Source organism: Narcine bancroftii, chromosome 8, assembly GCF_036971445.1.
Source record: "Narcine bancroftii isolate sNarBan1 chromosome 8, sNarBan1.hap1, whole genome shotgun sequence".
NCBI lineage: Eukaryota > Metazoa > Chordata > Chondrichthyes > Torpediniformes > Narcinidae > Narcine > Narcine bancroftii.
Genome location: NC_091476.1, coordinates 102,256,176 through 102,272,626, shown reverse-complemented (window position 1 = coordinate 102,272,626; position 16,451 = coordinate 102,256,176). Strand labels below are relative to the sequence as shown.

General features: G+C 39.4%; 1 protein-coding gene across 6 annotated transcripts in view; it reads left to right on the top strand.

The window, feature by feature from the left end:
• LOC138741075 (rho guanine nucleotide exchange factor 12-like) overlaps positions 1-16,451 on the top strand; it is a 143,800-nt gene that overhangs the window by 59,175 nt on the left and 68,174 nt on the right. For 5 of the 6 annotated variants that reach the window (XM_069894588.1, XM_069894586.1, XM_069894587.1 and 2 more), the window contains exons 3-7: positions 5,782-5,876; positions 7,470-7,532; positions 10,623-10,721; positions 11,130-11,179; positions 15,469-15,526. In XM_069894588.1, the coding sequence (XP_069750689.1) occupies positions 5,782-5,876; positions 7,470-7,532; positions 10,623-10,721; positions 11,130-11,179; positions 15,469-15,526 (365 nt within the window). The remainder of the gene's footprint in view (positions 1-5,781; positions 5,877-7,469; positions 7,533-10,622; positions 10,722-11,129; positions 11,180-15,468; positions 15,527-16,451) is intronic. The other variant, XM_069894589.1, reaches the window with a different exon arrangement.

Genomic DNA, 16,451 nt, shown 5'->3' with positions numbered 1-16,451 from the left:
GAAGTAGCAAGGCTAGTTGATGTAACCTAGCTTTTTTTTCCAAACAATGACCCTAGAATTAATTTTATATGGTGCCTGAGTACAACTCTGGCAAAATCAAATTCTTCATATTATGTGGAACAAATCAACCTACTTGACTGTACCACCTTCAATGTTCATTCCTATTCACTGTGAATGAACACATTGCTCTGCAGTCATTCACCAAAGCTTTTCATAATGACCTGCCTAACCCATGACTTCCATAAGCTAGAAAAAAAGAGTAACTGAGTCCCATTCTGATTTGGAAATATTTCCTTTCCTCATCTATTGCTGAGTCAGTCCTGGAAATCTCCACCCATCAGGACAATGCCAGTGTTTTCATGGTGTGAACTGTAGGAGTTTACCAGTACCATCCCAGGCATACAGGGATTGTCATTAAATGTGTACCTTGTCAACGAAGCCTGTTTGTTATGAATAAATGAAAAGAAAACATGAAACCCATACAAATTATTGACTCATGAACTTTTAGGTGTGTCTAGTTTTGAATGTCATAGGAAGTGCAGAAGTGACTCCCTGAGATGATCCCAGAGTTCAGATGTTTTGTTTACAAAGTGAAACCAAAGAAATTAGAGTTTTATAGGGAAATATTTTTATAAAAATATGACACAAATCCTCGTACTTGAAGACTTTGATAAGATTAAAGAAACCACTACTATTTCAAGCATTTATACAATTTGTCTGCAATAGTAATATTTTATTCTCAGAAAATAAAGCCATATAGGATCTTGTGTTGTCTGCCAATCTTCTTGCTTTAGCTCTTTGAAGATGAACTGAATTTGTAGTAGAATCAAAGTATTGTAAAAGCTATGAAAGTTTATAGGAATATAAAAGAACATAGGGTCAGCAGGAGGCCATTTTCCCACCTGACCCTGGTCCATTTATTTGAACTGCAGTCAAAAAAACCTTTTTTTAAAAAAATCTTGCTTCTCAGCTCTTAAGATTCTTGCCTAGGAAAAAAAAATCAATTAAACATGGTCTTAAAGATGCCTGTTAACTCCCACCATCCACAGCCTTTTGGGGAAGAAAATTCCAGATTTCTCTCTATCATTTGTATGACTTTGTTAATGAGTGATATTAAGGCTATGTCACCTTGTACTGGATTCCTTCACCTGTATAATGGTTTTTGTCCATCTTACTCAATTCCTTAAAATTTTAAAACCCTTCAGTTTAATCATCCATAATCTTCTCTACTCAAGGTAACAAAAATTTATGCAACCTGGTGGCAATATACCTCTTTCTGTAGTACAGTATTTTTAAGGTATAATACCCAAGATTGCATGCAATCCTCCAAAAAGGCATTTAACTGGAATTGTGTACAACTTGGGCTTAAATCCTTCTTTGGCTTTTTGAAGCTATAAGATTAACATTCCATTTGCTTTTAGATTTTCTTTTGCATTGGTGCACATGACCCCTGAAATTTCTTTGCCCCTCCTTGGTCCCTGATCCTGCTTTCTTGCTACTTAAGCAATATTTCAAATTATTTATTCCCAGATCCAAGGTTAATAGCCTGAAAGTTCCACTTATTTAATTTTACCCCATAGTTTTTCCCACTTATTTTGTATCTATCTCTTTATAACTTTTATTTCCTTCTATACTATTTAACTGATCTGCAGAACTTGTATCCACAGCCATCTAGTCTTTCATTAAATTTATTAATTAATATAAATGTTTAAAAGCTTGTGGCCATGGAACTGAGCCCCGTGACAACACGACATTTTCTTCCATTCGACATTGCTCAAACCAAGGTCTTAATTCTAAGGATCTTTGGGAAATGATGATGCAGACATTTGTGAGTTTCTTTCCTATCTTGAATCCTGGAGATTTTTATTGCTTGCACTGAATTTATAGGTAGATATTCAGTGGATAATTAAGTTGACCAAGCATGACGTTGGAATTGCCGCTTTTAAACAAAGAGATCCTGGAGCATTCTTCTGCTGGCAAGCCTGCTCTGGCTGAGTCCTAGTGTTACACAGGGTAGCCAACTTGTTCTGTCCTGTGAACTATCTTGATCATTTGAGGTGCACTCTTGGGCTCACCCATCATCAGAACTGTTGTTTAAATGGATTTTTGTGAAGGTCCCAAACATCAAAGACTGCTATTAAAACATTAAATATCTAAACCATTAGAACACAAAACAAATGTAATCCAATTAAATTGAATAAAAAGAACATTATCTTCTTCCTCTTATTCTTTCTGCAACCATTTTGTCCAAATGAAATCTGGGCCGTTTTCAGCTTGGCACTGACTCTAGGCAAATTCCCCATCCTGAGTGGTGAAAGATCTATGGATACACTGTTGAGAAATCTATAGAATTAGTACAGATTTTCTGTTGAGCAGTTGTGCTCAGAAGTGCAGAGCTTTTCAATAGTTGAAGAGCAAAATTTGAAGGATCCTGCCAACTTTTAAGTGAAAGTTCAAAGTTTTTAGTCAGCCATTTCCTATTTGTTCATTACATTGTCACTTCTGACAGTTTTTAAAAAGCCCCCATTCCATTTCTGTTTTGGTATAATTCTGCAGTCTCTTTAAATTTCTGTTCATCTCTCCAGTAGTGGATACAAAAAGATGTGGCAGGGTCTGCAGGGTGTTGTAGGGTAAAATGGTTGGGATTGAAAGAAGTAGGATAGTTGCACAAAATGGTGGATGTGATGTATTTAGATTTTCATAAGGTTTTTGATAAGGTGTCATGCAAAAGGTTTCTACTCAGGAATTGGTCTCGTGGAATGAGTAAGTTTATTTGCTATGAGTGAGGATTAGTAATGGACAGAAAATAAGTAGCAATAAATGGATTTTTTTAAAAGTTAGGATTAACTGGTAAGGGTGCTGCAATAGTCCATGATTAAGGCTCAGCTTTTCATAATTTTTTTTGTTGATTCGAACAAGGGAATATTGTAATACATTCAAGTTTTTGATGGTACAGAATAAAGAAAATTGATAATTTGGTCAGTTAGAACCTTGCTTTAAACCAAGGGAAGCAGACAGGTTAAGTGAACGGCAAGAATATGAATGAGTATAATGCAATAGGAAGAATGGAGAAGCAAAATAATTTTAAAGGTGAGAAATAAATGCTACTTTGAGCAGATTTTTTTTCTATGTACCAACAATCTCAATTAACCAACTGATGCAATTAGGAATTGGGAAAGTAAATGATGTATTAGCTTTCATTGGAGAGTCATTGCAGTATAAGAAAAGCATATCTTTTTGTTGTTGCATTGGGCTTTGGTAGGCTCATAGCTGGATCACTAGTGGTCTCTGTACCCAAAAAAATTCATTGTGCCTTCAACAAGTTAGAAAAGAGATAGAATAAAATAGCTCTGTGTTTTAAAAGATACAAAATCTTGGACGACTTCACTTGGTACATGTTGAAATGCTGTTTTGCATAATTGAAATAAAGAAAGTTTTCTTCACCTAGGTTGTTGAGTCCTAGTGTTACACAGGGTAGCCAACTTGTTCTGCCCTGTGAACTATCTTGATCATGTGAGGTGCACTCTTGGGCTCACCCATCATGAGAACTGTTGTTTAAATGGATTTTTGTGAAGGTCACAAACGTCAAAGACTGCTATTAAAACATTAAATATCTAAACCATTAGAACACAAAACAAATGTAATCCAATTAAATTGAATAAAAAGAACATTATCTTCTTCCTCTTATTCTTTCTGCAACCATAAGTGAGATTGCTACACTCCAGGTGATGTATAATTGTGTATATTCAAGGCTGACGTCAGTAGATTTTTGAATATGGACATTCCTGTAAATTGGACAGGAGATTGTCCAATTGTAATATTATTAAACGGGGGAGAAGGTGCAAATATATTAATTGCCCATGGTTACATTTATTTCTTATGTTCTTCTTTATATTTTGATCTGAATCTCAAAATGGCAGTTGGTACGCTTCGCTATTTTCTGATTTCATAGAAATTTCCTAATTATTTCCATCTTATTGCTTTAATGGCAAAGCATAATGTGCATCTTTGCCTCTGGGAAAAAATCCCATTTTTTATTAATCTACTAATCATCCTATTTTACATTCTCTTGTAGTTCACCTTACCAAAATTTAAAACCTCATTTGTAACCTTCTCTCACCTTTCAAATCTAATATTGTCATATTCTGTTTGCAAAGTTTTCATTTGTCAAATTATTAACTAATTCTGGCTGTTTAATCATCATTAAAGCCTGTGTTTTTTCTTGCCACTCTAACATGGAGTTGTAAAAAAAACTGGTTCTAATGCTCCCTAGAAATTAATTGCTTTCGTTCTTTGAATAGGTGTGTGGTTTCTCCCAGTCTATGAAAATTAAAACTTTCCAATGTAGCCAATGTTTTTGTTTTCATGCTTCCTTGATCTTAGCATTTGTGCATTCCTGCCATAAATCACTGTCAGGTCTGTAAATACCACTCACCAGATTTATGTAGAGGTATAATACTTGTCCATCCTGCTTCTCCCACTCCACCGTGGGATGTAAAAAAAATCTTTCTTGATGAGGCAAAGATTCACCTGCATCTTTTTCAACCTGGTAAACTGCATTCAGTGCTTACAATTAAAGCCCCCTCTACAGTGGTGAAACCAAGCATAGACTTAGTGACCGTTTTGCGATAGCCATCTTGATTGTGTCATTTTAACTTTGCTTCTCAATCCCAAGCCTTTTCCAATGTCATGGAAAAGACAAAACACAATGATATGAACACTTGAATTTTCCAATTTCAAGTGACCTGTGCATCTGGAGTTCTCTCATGCACACCATCCTAGTTCTATTCTCTCTTTGTTCACCTCCCTCATCCACACCCATCCTCCCACTTGGTTCCATCTGCTCAATATCCCCCCTCCACATCTGGATCTAACTCTCACCTACCAGCTTCTATTTATTTTCTCTTATCTTCTCCCCCCCCCCCACCTTTGTTACATGCTTGCAATCTCTCCTCTTCCTTCTCGGTCCTAATGCTAGGTCTCGACGGAATCTGCTTGACCCGCTGAGTCCTTCCAGCATTTCTCCTTTTGTTTCAAGTTCCAGCATCAGCAGTTTCTTTTATCTTCACCCCAAATAAAAACCCTTGGTATCCACCTGTGGGGATTGGTAGATGCCTTTTTTTTTCCCCCAGTTGCTTGAGACTGCTTGTTGCGTGGATTGGCGAACTGACCGCTGTTTGGTGGGGTGGGGGGGAGGAGCAATAATTTTAAACTTTCGTATTTTTTTTACCTATTTATTTTCTGCTTTTTTTCCCCCAGTTGCTTGAATTCTGGATGATGGGGATTTTACTGTATATGCTCTATGTTGAGAGGACAAAAGGCTTTGGTTTCTTAGAGAAGATTGGAGTTGATGGAATCTGAAGTTAAACACATTGTTCTGGAAGAGCTCATCAGATCAAACAGCATTAGTGGGAGAAAAAAAATGATTGGACAAGTCTCAATAAAGGACTTCAGCTTGAAAAGTCGGCCATTTTTCTCCCACTGATGCCGCTTGACCTGCTGAGTTCTTCCAGCAGATTGTGTTCAACCACTGGTTTCAACTCTTGCTGCCTGTGCTCTGCACACAGATTCCATGCCTCTTCCTGGCATCTGTCTCAGTTTCATGCAGAGATAGGAAAGGGCTGTCAGTGTTGGTTCACATTTGAGTGATTTTCCTGACAGAGGAAGAATGTACAAGATGTAATAAAGGGAGCAGATTATGTAAAGGCTGAATAGATGCTAGGTATGCTATGTATCTGTACCAAATTGGATCTTCAGAATATGAACTGTTCTTTATTACAGGCAAGGAAGCATACTGAACAAGGAGCTGTCACCTGATAAAAAGCATGACAAAAAGAATTCTGAAAAATCTCCCCTATACGAGTTTGACCCAACAGGTAAGATATTTATGGGATCATTGTGCTATTTTCAGTTCCCACCCTTCCAATCATTGGTCACAAACTTGTGTGATGGAAAATTGTATAGATCACAGTCTTGCATCATTGAACTTTCTTATTTTCTATCTTTTAAAAGTCATAGTTTTTTTTTTGGACTCTGGAGCAGTGTCTTGGTGTTCGTGGTGTAAATTCTGGTTAGTTAGCTTGCAGATCTTCCTGCATGGATTATTCTTGCAATGATTGGTGCTCCACTGCTGGAGAGAACTATGCTGAGCTATAGTGAAATGTGAGGGTATCCATTAGCCTATCTTGGGTTTTGCCTATATCTACAAGTTGAAATAAAATTTGGTGTTTCGTTACAGAAGCAACCATGTCCCATCTGACTTCTACAAAGTGAGATTCTGTTTCTGGGCCTCTGGATGTGGACAACATCTGGTGTTCCAAGGGTCAATGATAAAATGTGAAGGTTCATCATGCATGGAATTGTTCACAGTTTCAATTATTCTCGACTGATGTGGCAAAATAATCTTGCCCAAAACTGGGACATTTAATCAACACATATCTAACAAGGAAGGGTTAGGAAGTGGCCATCTGAGGACAGGGGTTGGGAGTGGGGATTTTGGCCCGTTCGCAAACTTCTTGTATCCTATCCCCATACCTGTTGATTAATTCTGATGACAATAAACTATGTCCTTTCTGTAGCTATCCAACAGTTTGATGCAGTTCACTATTGTACACAGTGGAGATAGGATTCCGAACCAAGTTGGAATTAAGCATAACTTGGTCCTTGGCAGATGGGCTGGCAATGAAATCATTGAATAAAAGATCCTGAAAGACAGAATAACGTTGGTAGCTCCTTCTCTATATCATTTAGAATGGAATAAGTGATCACGTTTGGTCAGTAAACCTTTCCATCTTGGTTCAGGTTGTATTTCTCATACTCTTGTCCCAGAAAATATCAACTTTTTGATATTAACCTCCACAGTTTGAACTGTGGGATATTTGAAATAAATGATAAAGTCATAATTTTTCCAAATGGAACTTGAATTGTTGGGATGGTGATGGAGTTTTCCAATGGGCAAGAGCTATGTGGAGGAATGAGTTCCCACTGCCTTTGTTGATCTGTTTGTCTTTCTGCATGGTTCTGTGGGTGCTTGCAGTTGAGTGCTTCTGCTTTATGCAGTCATGGCATTCTTGTGGCTTCCCAAATCTGCATTTCAATGTTAGCTTATCCAGTGAAGCCAGCCGGCCCATCTGATGTGACAAAATTGTACTGGTGTACTGGACGGCATGGGGGGGGGCGGGGTGGGGGGGGGTCTCCTGTGCTGCATCAGAGTGTTTTAATTCTGCTACCAACTTTTTGTTAATACAATTCTTTCCATTTCTTAACCTACGTTGAACATTAACCCAATTTATGTTGCAACCCCTTGTGTATATACTGTTTGTCTGTACAAAAAAGTTTGTAGCTTCTTGTTGATGTGTGTGTATATTTGTATAACATTATCTGTGAGAAAAGCTGTGAATCTACATGTTCCCATACACCTTCCCATCCCCCCTGCCCTTTCTCCTCTTTTTTTTTCTGCTGTCATGCAGAGAGCTCGTCCAAACAAAAGAAGCCCAGATTCAATTGTGATGACCATAAACGCGAGTCCTATGGTAAGCTGTGTGGCAGTCTGAGCTTTGTTGGCTCTTAACTTGCTTGGTGCCGCTGACCGATTATTTGTGCTTTTGTGGGAAGCTGCTTTGCCATCTGATGGTGGGTTGGGATGGTGGATGTGTTTCAACTGTTCAAGTCTCCTCCCTGCCAGTGCCCACAGAACCTCAGTCCTTTGTTCCCAGGTGATTTACAATATTTACAACATTTGGGACATTGAATTTAAACTCTAAATCTATGAATAATGTCAGGTCACTGTATCCTGAGGGAAAACCAACTTGTTTGTACTTGGTGCCGTAACTTGTGCAAGTCTTGGATGTGTTGGGATAGCACATGGAAGTGGTGTTCTTGTGATCATTTGAGCTATGATAATCATTGGTAACACAGCAGGCTTTATAGGCTGTAAGACCTAATCCTGCTCTTATTTATTTTGTGCTCTTGTAATTTCTGCCATTTCATGGGCATCATCCATTCTCTGTTTAAACCTGCTTCTATCTCGCTGTGACTTATACTTGTGGTATATTGTAGCAGTGTCTTTCTACTTGCACTGTTAGAATATTCCTAAGCTGCCTCTACATCAGCCATTCTCAACCTCTTTTTTGTCCATGGCCCCCTTGCGACTGCTCAAAGTTTATGGGCCCCCTTCTCTGTAAAGTAGATGTTTTGTTTTTTTCCGTACTTCTCTCCTACCGACTACATAAAACAATAAAAAGTTATGAGAGGTGAAAAGAAAACAAGCCTTTTACTTGAATGTGCTGTGCCCCCCCCCTCCCAGGGGGCCATAGGACATCCATTGAGAATGGCAATTCTATACCACATCTCTCCTTGAACCACTTGGTCACACTTTTCCAAACATAAATCCAGCCATGCTTCTTGCATCTTTGTGAATAAAAGTTCATTTATTGTCACATTCATAGAGGTACAGTAAGAAAGTAGTGTTGTCAGTCCATATGTTTTGTTGCAGTAAGAATACAGTGCAGAGTCACAGAGAGTGAAGGCAACATTATTTTACTGATAAAATACTGGTAACAGAGGAAAAGAAACAGTTCTTGAATCTGATGGTGTTATCTCACCATCAGGGAGCTGTGACCAGCCTCTTGATGGTGGATGTCAGAGCAGCCAGGTAATAGTCATTAGGCTTGTTGTTATGTGAATATTTAGCCTGCAAAAGATTTTGGACTACTTTGTTATAATTGAAGGTCTGGGTATGTTCTTCTTATGGAAGAAGGGAGAAGTGAATGTGGCCAGGGTGGTGCGAGCCTTTTAATATGTTGGCTTTTCTTCAGAGGCGGCGGAAAGTACAGATGGAGTACTTAAGAGGGGAGGGGCATTTTGTGCGATGTTTCTGAGCTGCCTTCACATCTCTGCAATTTTTTTTTGTGTGGTCTTGGGTGGATGCAGTGATGCATCATGTCAGGATGGTGCATCTGTTGAAGTTGTTGAGGGATGCAGATGACAAAATTTTCTCTGGTTTCTATGGCCGTCTTACCGTATTGGACCAGGAAACGTCATTGGAGATGTTTACCACTCTAAGAAGCAGTCTCTACAATCTTCACCTTGTTGATACTTTCTAAAAGTATGATGAGCTCTTGTCGCTGACATTGAGGTGTTTTGGCACCAAGCCATTTGTCCATCTACCTCAAATTTATTATCATGTGATAATAAACGGGCTTGTTATTGTTTGACTACGATAGTGGTATTCTCCAGTTATTTATATAACACCAATAATAATTGACCAACAACTCAACCAAGTTGGTGTGGTGTTTGGCCTCAAAATCATGAGGATGCAGGGAGTAGTAGGAGGTTGATTACACTAATTTGTGGGGCACTGGTGTTAAGGGTGGTCGTGGAGGAGTGGTACCAATCTTCACTTGTTCCTAACAGAAACTCATGGACTCGGTTGCAGAGAGGGATGCTGAGACTAAAGTCTTGGAGTGTGGGCAAGTGTTTATTTGGGACTATGCAATTGAAGGTGGAGCCTTCTAATGATTAGTCGTCAGTTAAGTGTTATGTAGATGCACCAAGGCTGAGAGTAGGGCCAGGGATATTGCACCTTTCATGCATCTTAAGCATCCATAGATGAATTAAAGTGAGTCAAAGCTGGCAGGGAGGCTGGAGTTAAAGGGAGCTGTGACCAGCCTCTTGATGGTGGATGTCAGAGCAGCCAGGTAGTAGTCATTAGGCTTGTTGTTATGTGAATATTTAGCCTGCAAAAGATTTTGGACTACTTTGTTATAATTGAAGGTCTGGGTATGTTTGAATTGTTGATTCTTAGAGAAGATTTTATCACTGGATTAAAAAGTCACTTCACATTGCTTTGCATTTTAATATCTCATTGCAACATTATATTTTGATAGAGATTCTGATCTATAGTTGATCTGTTGTGAAGGTTGAGTTGTTGGTCAATTATTATTGGTGTTATATTCAGCACTGTTTTAGTGGATTGCTGATACAATGCAGTTCAGATCCCAGTGAGCAGAAATTATTTGAAAACAGTTCACTTACCTGAAATGAGACAGAAAATGGTCAGGCAGCATCTGAGGAGAGAGAAATGGAGTTGATGTTTCATTATTATTTTAAGCATTTACATATTTATTTCAGGTTTGCAGCATTTTATTTTTGGGTCGGCTCCTTGATTTCTAAGTTTTAAATATCTTGGCTTACAAAGTTGGACCCCCTGAGATCGATTTTTGATTTTGTGTAGCAGTATGCAACATGCAATACTAAACAGGCAGGTCATTTTGCACTTTACTTTCTTGTTCCCAATTGAAATTAATTCATACAATGATGTTTTCTTTAAAAAAAAAATGGAATGCTGATTTGCTGTTGCATGTTTTATACTATGCAATAACAATTAAAAAAAATATTTCTTTTTTTTTCTCCTCACTATCATCCATGTGTGTTCTCGTACACTCACTGAGCTTTCCAGAGCCTTTGGGCATTGATACAAGATGTAGGGATTTGGGGGGAGGGAGAAATGGGTTAATTTTTGGTTAGATATTTTTCATATTTCAACCTTCCCTGGTTTCCTTTTTCTTGTGTTTTGGTTAGTGACTGACTGACTAATTTCTGTTCATTTTCTTTGCGACCAGGCCTAGTTCAGCGCTGTGTCATTATCCAGAGAGATGAAAATGGGTTTGGCCTGACAGTCAGTGGGGATAATCCTGTGTTTGTCCAGTCCGTCAAAGAGGGTAATTTTATACACTTACTCTTTTGTTTAATATCTAGTCATTTTTTTCTGGTTAATTCGGAGTAACTTTTATGTTCCATTCCTATTCTGTTAAACTACATGTGGAAATGTTTACAAAATATTTTGGTTTAATGTGAAATGGGTCAGAATATTTGCACTGGTTAAATTTCTGGCCCCCCCCAGACTCCATGCGCAAAAAAAAATATTGTATGTGGAACTCAGCAGGTCGGGCAGCATCTCTGGAGTTGATGGAAGAGTTTTATTCAGGGTTTTGACCTGAATTGTTGACTATCCCTTACTTCTGCAGATGCTGCCTGATCCAGGAGTTCCTCAGCATTTTTTTCTCCCATGTTGTAGCTTCTGTAGTCTTTTGTGTCTCCATCTCACTTTTCATGTTTTTGTCTTGTAGATGGAGCAGCAGTGCGTGCTGGTGTACAGCAGGGTGACAGAATCATTAAGGTGAAGTACAGCTTTCAGTAGCACCAGTTATATATTTGCAAGTAGAGTTGCTCATGGTGTATGAGTGAGAATTTATAATATTCACCAGATTAATGTTGATAATTACCAAAAGCTGAATTTGTGGTTTATTGCTCACCAATGGCTCTTCCCATTTGGAACACTATCGTCGGGTAATAACTGCCTGGCAGAAGCACACAATAAGTCATTTAGTTATCTAAATGTTTGTTACACTGGTAAGCTCCAAGTAACAAAATGTGACAATGAGAACATCATTTCACACATTATGCTCCTGTATTGTTTTGTCCAATATTTAACACTTTGTAAAACCTCTCTTTGTAAATCTTATGTTTATTGAACATTAAACTTTGTCACATATTCTCCAAAAGTCCAAGTTAACTATCTCAGTAATTCTACTTAATTTATAACAACGTCAGAAAATAGAAGGATTTGTCAGCCATGTGTGACTTTCCTAAATCCATGGACATTCTCCTCAATAAGTAATTGAGGTTACCGGTGTTCTTCACAAAGAGGACCGATTATTGATCAAAAAATAAAATGTAGGAAAGACTGCACATTTCAGGCAGCATTTGACAAGAGAGAACCATCCCCAAAGTTTCAAATCAATGATCTATGGCTTGTCATTGGTCAGTTGAAACACCATGCTGTTGGTTCTTTCTTGCTATAGTTACTTTAGTTCTGTTTTTACAAGAGAGGATACAAACAACCTCCCAAGGATGTTGGGAAACATAGAGACTAATGCAAGGAAGGAACTGAAAGAAATCAGTATCTCTAAGGACATGGTCTTGGGGAAATTGATGGGATTGAAGGCAGATAAATCCCAAGGGCCTGATAATCTACATCCTAGGGTACTCAAGGAAGTGGCCATTCAGATAGCAGATGCTTTAAGAATTATTTTCCAGAACTCTATAGACTCAGGATCAGTACCCATGGATTGGAGGGTAGCTAATGTTACCCCACTATTTAAGGATAGAGAAAAAGCAGGGAATTATCGGCCGGTGAGCCTTGTATCAGTAGTGGGCAAAATGATGGAATCCATTATTAAGGATGTAATAGCGAAGCATATGACTAGCAGAGAAGGGATCGGACGGAGTCAACATGGATTTACAAAAGGTAAATCGTGCTTGACAAATCTATTGGAATTCTTTGAGATGGTGACAGGTGAAATAGATGGGGGAGAGCCAGTGGATGTGGTGTACCTGGACTTCCAAAAGGCCTTGGATAAGGTCCCGCATAAACGACTGGCTTCCAAAATCAAGGCTCATGGGATTGGGGGCAAAGTATTGATGTGGATTGAGAACTGGCTGGCAGGTAGAAGACAGAGAGTCGGGATAAATGGCTCGTTTTCTGAGTGGCAGGCAGTGACCAGAGGGGTGCCACAGGGATCTGTACTGGGACCCCAGCTGTTCACAATTTACATTAATGATCTGGATGAGGGGATTGGATGTAATATCTCCAAATTTGCAGATGACACTAAGCTAGGAGGGGTTGTGTGCACGGAAGAGGGGGTCAGGAAGCTCCAGTGTGATTTGGATAAATTGAGGGACTGGGCAGATACATGGCAAATGCACTACAATATGGATAAATGTGAGGTTATCCACTTTGGTAATACAAACCGGAGGGCAGATTACTATTTGAATGGCAATAGATTAAGAGATGGGGAAGTGCAGAGAGACCTAGGGGTACTTGTACATCAGTCTCTGAAGGCAAGCATGCAGGTACAGCAGGCAGTTAAAAAGGCAAATGGTATGTTGGCCTTCATATCAAGAGGGTTTGAGTATAGGAACAAGGATACCTTACTGCAGCTGTACAGGGCCTTGGTGAGACCACACCTGGAGTATTGTGTGCAGTTTTGGTCACCTTATCTAAGGAAGGATGTTCTTGCAATGGAGGGAGTGCAGAGGCAATTCACCAGGCTGATACCTGGAATGGCAGGAATGACTTATGAGGAAAGATTGCGCAAATTGGAATTGTACTCCCTGGAGTTTAGAAGATTGAGAGGGGATCTTATAGAGACATATAAAATTCTGGCAGGACTGGACAGAATGGATGCAGATGGGATGTTTCCAATGATGGGAAAATCCAGAACCCGGGGCCATGGTTTAAGGATAATAGGCAAACCATTTAGGACCGAGATGAGGAGGAATTTCTTTACCCAGAGGGTGGTGAATCTGTGGAATTCATTGCCACAGAGGGCAGTAGAGGCAGGTTCATTAAATATATTTAAGAGGGAATTAGATATATTTCTTCAGTATAAGGGTATTAAAGGTTACGGAGAGAAGGCGGGGACGGGGTACTGAACTTTAAGATCAGCCATGATCTCGTTGAATGGCGGAGCAGGCTCGAAGGGTCGAATGACCTACTCCTGCTCCTATCTTCTATGTTTCTATGTTTAACCCCACCCACCCCCTTAACTTTAGTCATTGAGTCTCCCTTGATGGAGGGAGGGACATCCACACCTTGTGAGGAAACTGTCTCTTGCTGTAATGTGATATTCTGTCTGCCTTCCTTCCCTACACCAATCCCCTCCCCAACTACTTGATGTGAGATGTTCCTTTGTCTGGTCTTTCAGCTTTCTTTCTGTCTTGATTTTTGGAGATTTTTTGGATTCCAAAGTTCTGTGTTTATTCTTACTTTCCAAAGCAGTTCTGTAACCAGCCCTTTTGCTTTTTTGTGAAAATGCATTACAGAATATCTAATCAAACTTGCAATGATTTGTCTCCAGAGTTATTTTTGTAGGAGTTGTAGGGTCATAAGGGTAATCCTTTTTAAAACCATAGAACATTACAGCACAGAAACAGGCCCTTCAGCCCTTCTAGTCTGTACTGAGCAATTTTTCTCCCAAGTCCCACTGACCTGCACCTGGACCATATCCCTTCAGACCCCTTCCTCCCATGTACCTGTCCAAATTTTTCTTAATCTCATTTACCAATTCAGCTGGCAGCTCAAACATACTCACACCACTCTGTATGAATAAGTTTCCCCTGATGTTCACTTGAAACTTTTTTTCCCTTTCACCCTTAAATCTTGCCCTCTAGTTTTTATCTCACCTAAACTCAGTGGAGGAAAAGAACCTGCTTGTATTCACTTTATCTCTACTGATGTAGTGGGCTGAGTGGGCGCACAGAATGGTAACGCGAACTGCCGCTGGCTCCGTTCTGCAGGTGTGCGGAACCATAATATGGATGTCTGCATACTCACCTAATAAACCGCACGCAAGAGATACCGAGTGCCGAGGAATGGGACGTTGAGTCTCCTGCCGGAAGGCGCGGGACACTCACAAGGCTACATTTAAACCTGCCTCTCCTGTGGATCGGCAGCAATCTCGTAGTGACGTCCCACCTTGTCCTGTGGAGCCCGGGACATGCAGTATATAAAAAGCCTGTAAACTCTGAATAAATCAGTCTTGAGTTGACTAATCTGGTGTGTGTTTTTGTATTACTTTAGTAGCTCTACTGTAGTAGCTGCTACACCATCATAATTTTGTATACCTCTATCAAATCTCTCCTCTTTCTTTTCCACTCCAGGGAATGAAGTCATAACCAGTTTAATCTTTCCCTGTAACTCAGTCCTTTAAGTCTTGGCAACATTCTTGTAAATCTCCTCTGTGTTCTTTCAATCTTATTGGTATCTTTCCTGTAGTTAGGTTATCAGAATTGCACATAATACTCCAAATATGGCCTCACCAATATCTTGTCCATCATCTCCAACTCCTATACTCAGTACTTTGATATACAAGGGCCATTGTGCCAAAAGCTCTCTTTATGACTCCATCTACCTGTGACGCATTTACTTATGTATGTCCTCGCTTGGTTTGTCCTTCCAAAGAGCAACACTTCACATTTATCTGTTTTAAATTCCATCTTTTTGTGTTTCATTGTATCAGTGAGCCTTACTGATGTTGGTGTAGAGGTTAGCACAGCAGCCTCACAGTTCCAGGGACCTAGGCTTGATCCTGATCTTTGTGTCACCTGTGTGGACTATATGACTTTCTGTGACTGCATGGGTAAACCACTTTAATCCCAAATTCCATTGATGGGCTGATTTGTAGATTTATTGGGTACTCTAAATTATGCCTAATATATAAGGTGGTTGCCTGAAAAATCTGGGAAATTTATGGCTTTGTTAAAGGGAACATGTTATAGGGTAACAGTTGTATGAATTTAATTGGTGCACTTGCTCTGAAAGTGGCTTAGACCCAAGGGGCTGAGTGGCACGTTCCCATATTGTGAGGAATATGAATTATGTTAATGATGGTGTTTTATCTGCAGGTTAATGGGACGCTGGTCACTCATTCAAACCATGTGGAGGTGGTTCGATTAATTAAATGTAAGTGAAGTATTCACTTGATGATAAACCTCCTAAAAATCTGGTACTATCACTAGTCATCCCGTAGGATGTAGAATTGAGCTGCACGTCATCTAATCTGTACTGATGGATGCACATGACGGCAGATGAAGGTATTTAACAGATAGAATGCAATCATTCAGGAACTAACAAGATGAAATAATAAAATATTCCTTATGTAGGGTCAGGCAGCATTTGTACATGAACACATGCCTCCTTTCTAGAAGTGTGGTGCAAGTGTGATAAAGAAATGTGTGAAGCACATATTACACATCGTTAACATTCCATGTATATTTAAATGGCTATAATGTTCCATGGTGACACATTTTTCAGCCTGACAATTACTAGATACAATGGGCCTTGGTTGTAGTCAAAGAGATAACTGCAGTCAAGATATCTACCACTTTGCTGCTTTGAATTATGTCTGAAATTTTAATGTTTTTAGTGTTCAACTGCCCAGACATAGATTCATTTCCCCATCTAAAATGTGTCATGGCTCCCAGTGAAATGCTTCTTTTGATGTGGTCCTGTTCAATAGTGCAGTATTTTCTGTGCCCTGCCCCTTCCAATGATGGAGCACTCTTTCCTGCCTACCCCTTCTAACTCTGCTGTGTTTTCTTGGATGTGCTATGAAATTGACATGGATTACTTATTTACTCCCTGAAGAAGCAGCAGCATTACTGGTAGAAATGTTAGTTGCTTATGCTTGCAAATGGAGTGTAAAATCCACAGAGTCCTGATGACATGCCTTTATCATATACTCAGTAACAAACCCAATCTGCCTTTGCAGATTTTGACCATTACTAGTAGAGGATGAGTTACAGTTATCATTTGTGGTCTGTGCCAGGGCTCTGTACCTCAACCTAATCTTGGTTTCAATGTCTACAATCACTTCCTAAGTGAAACA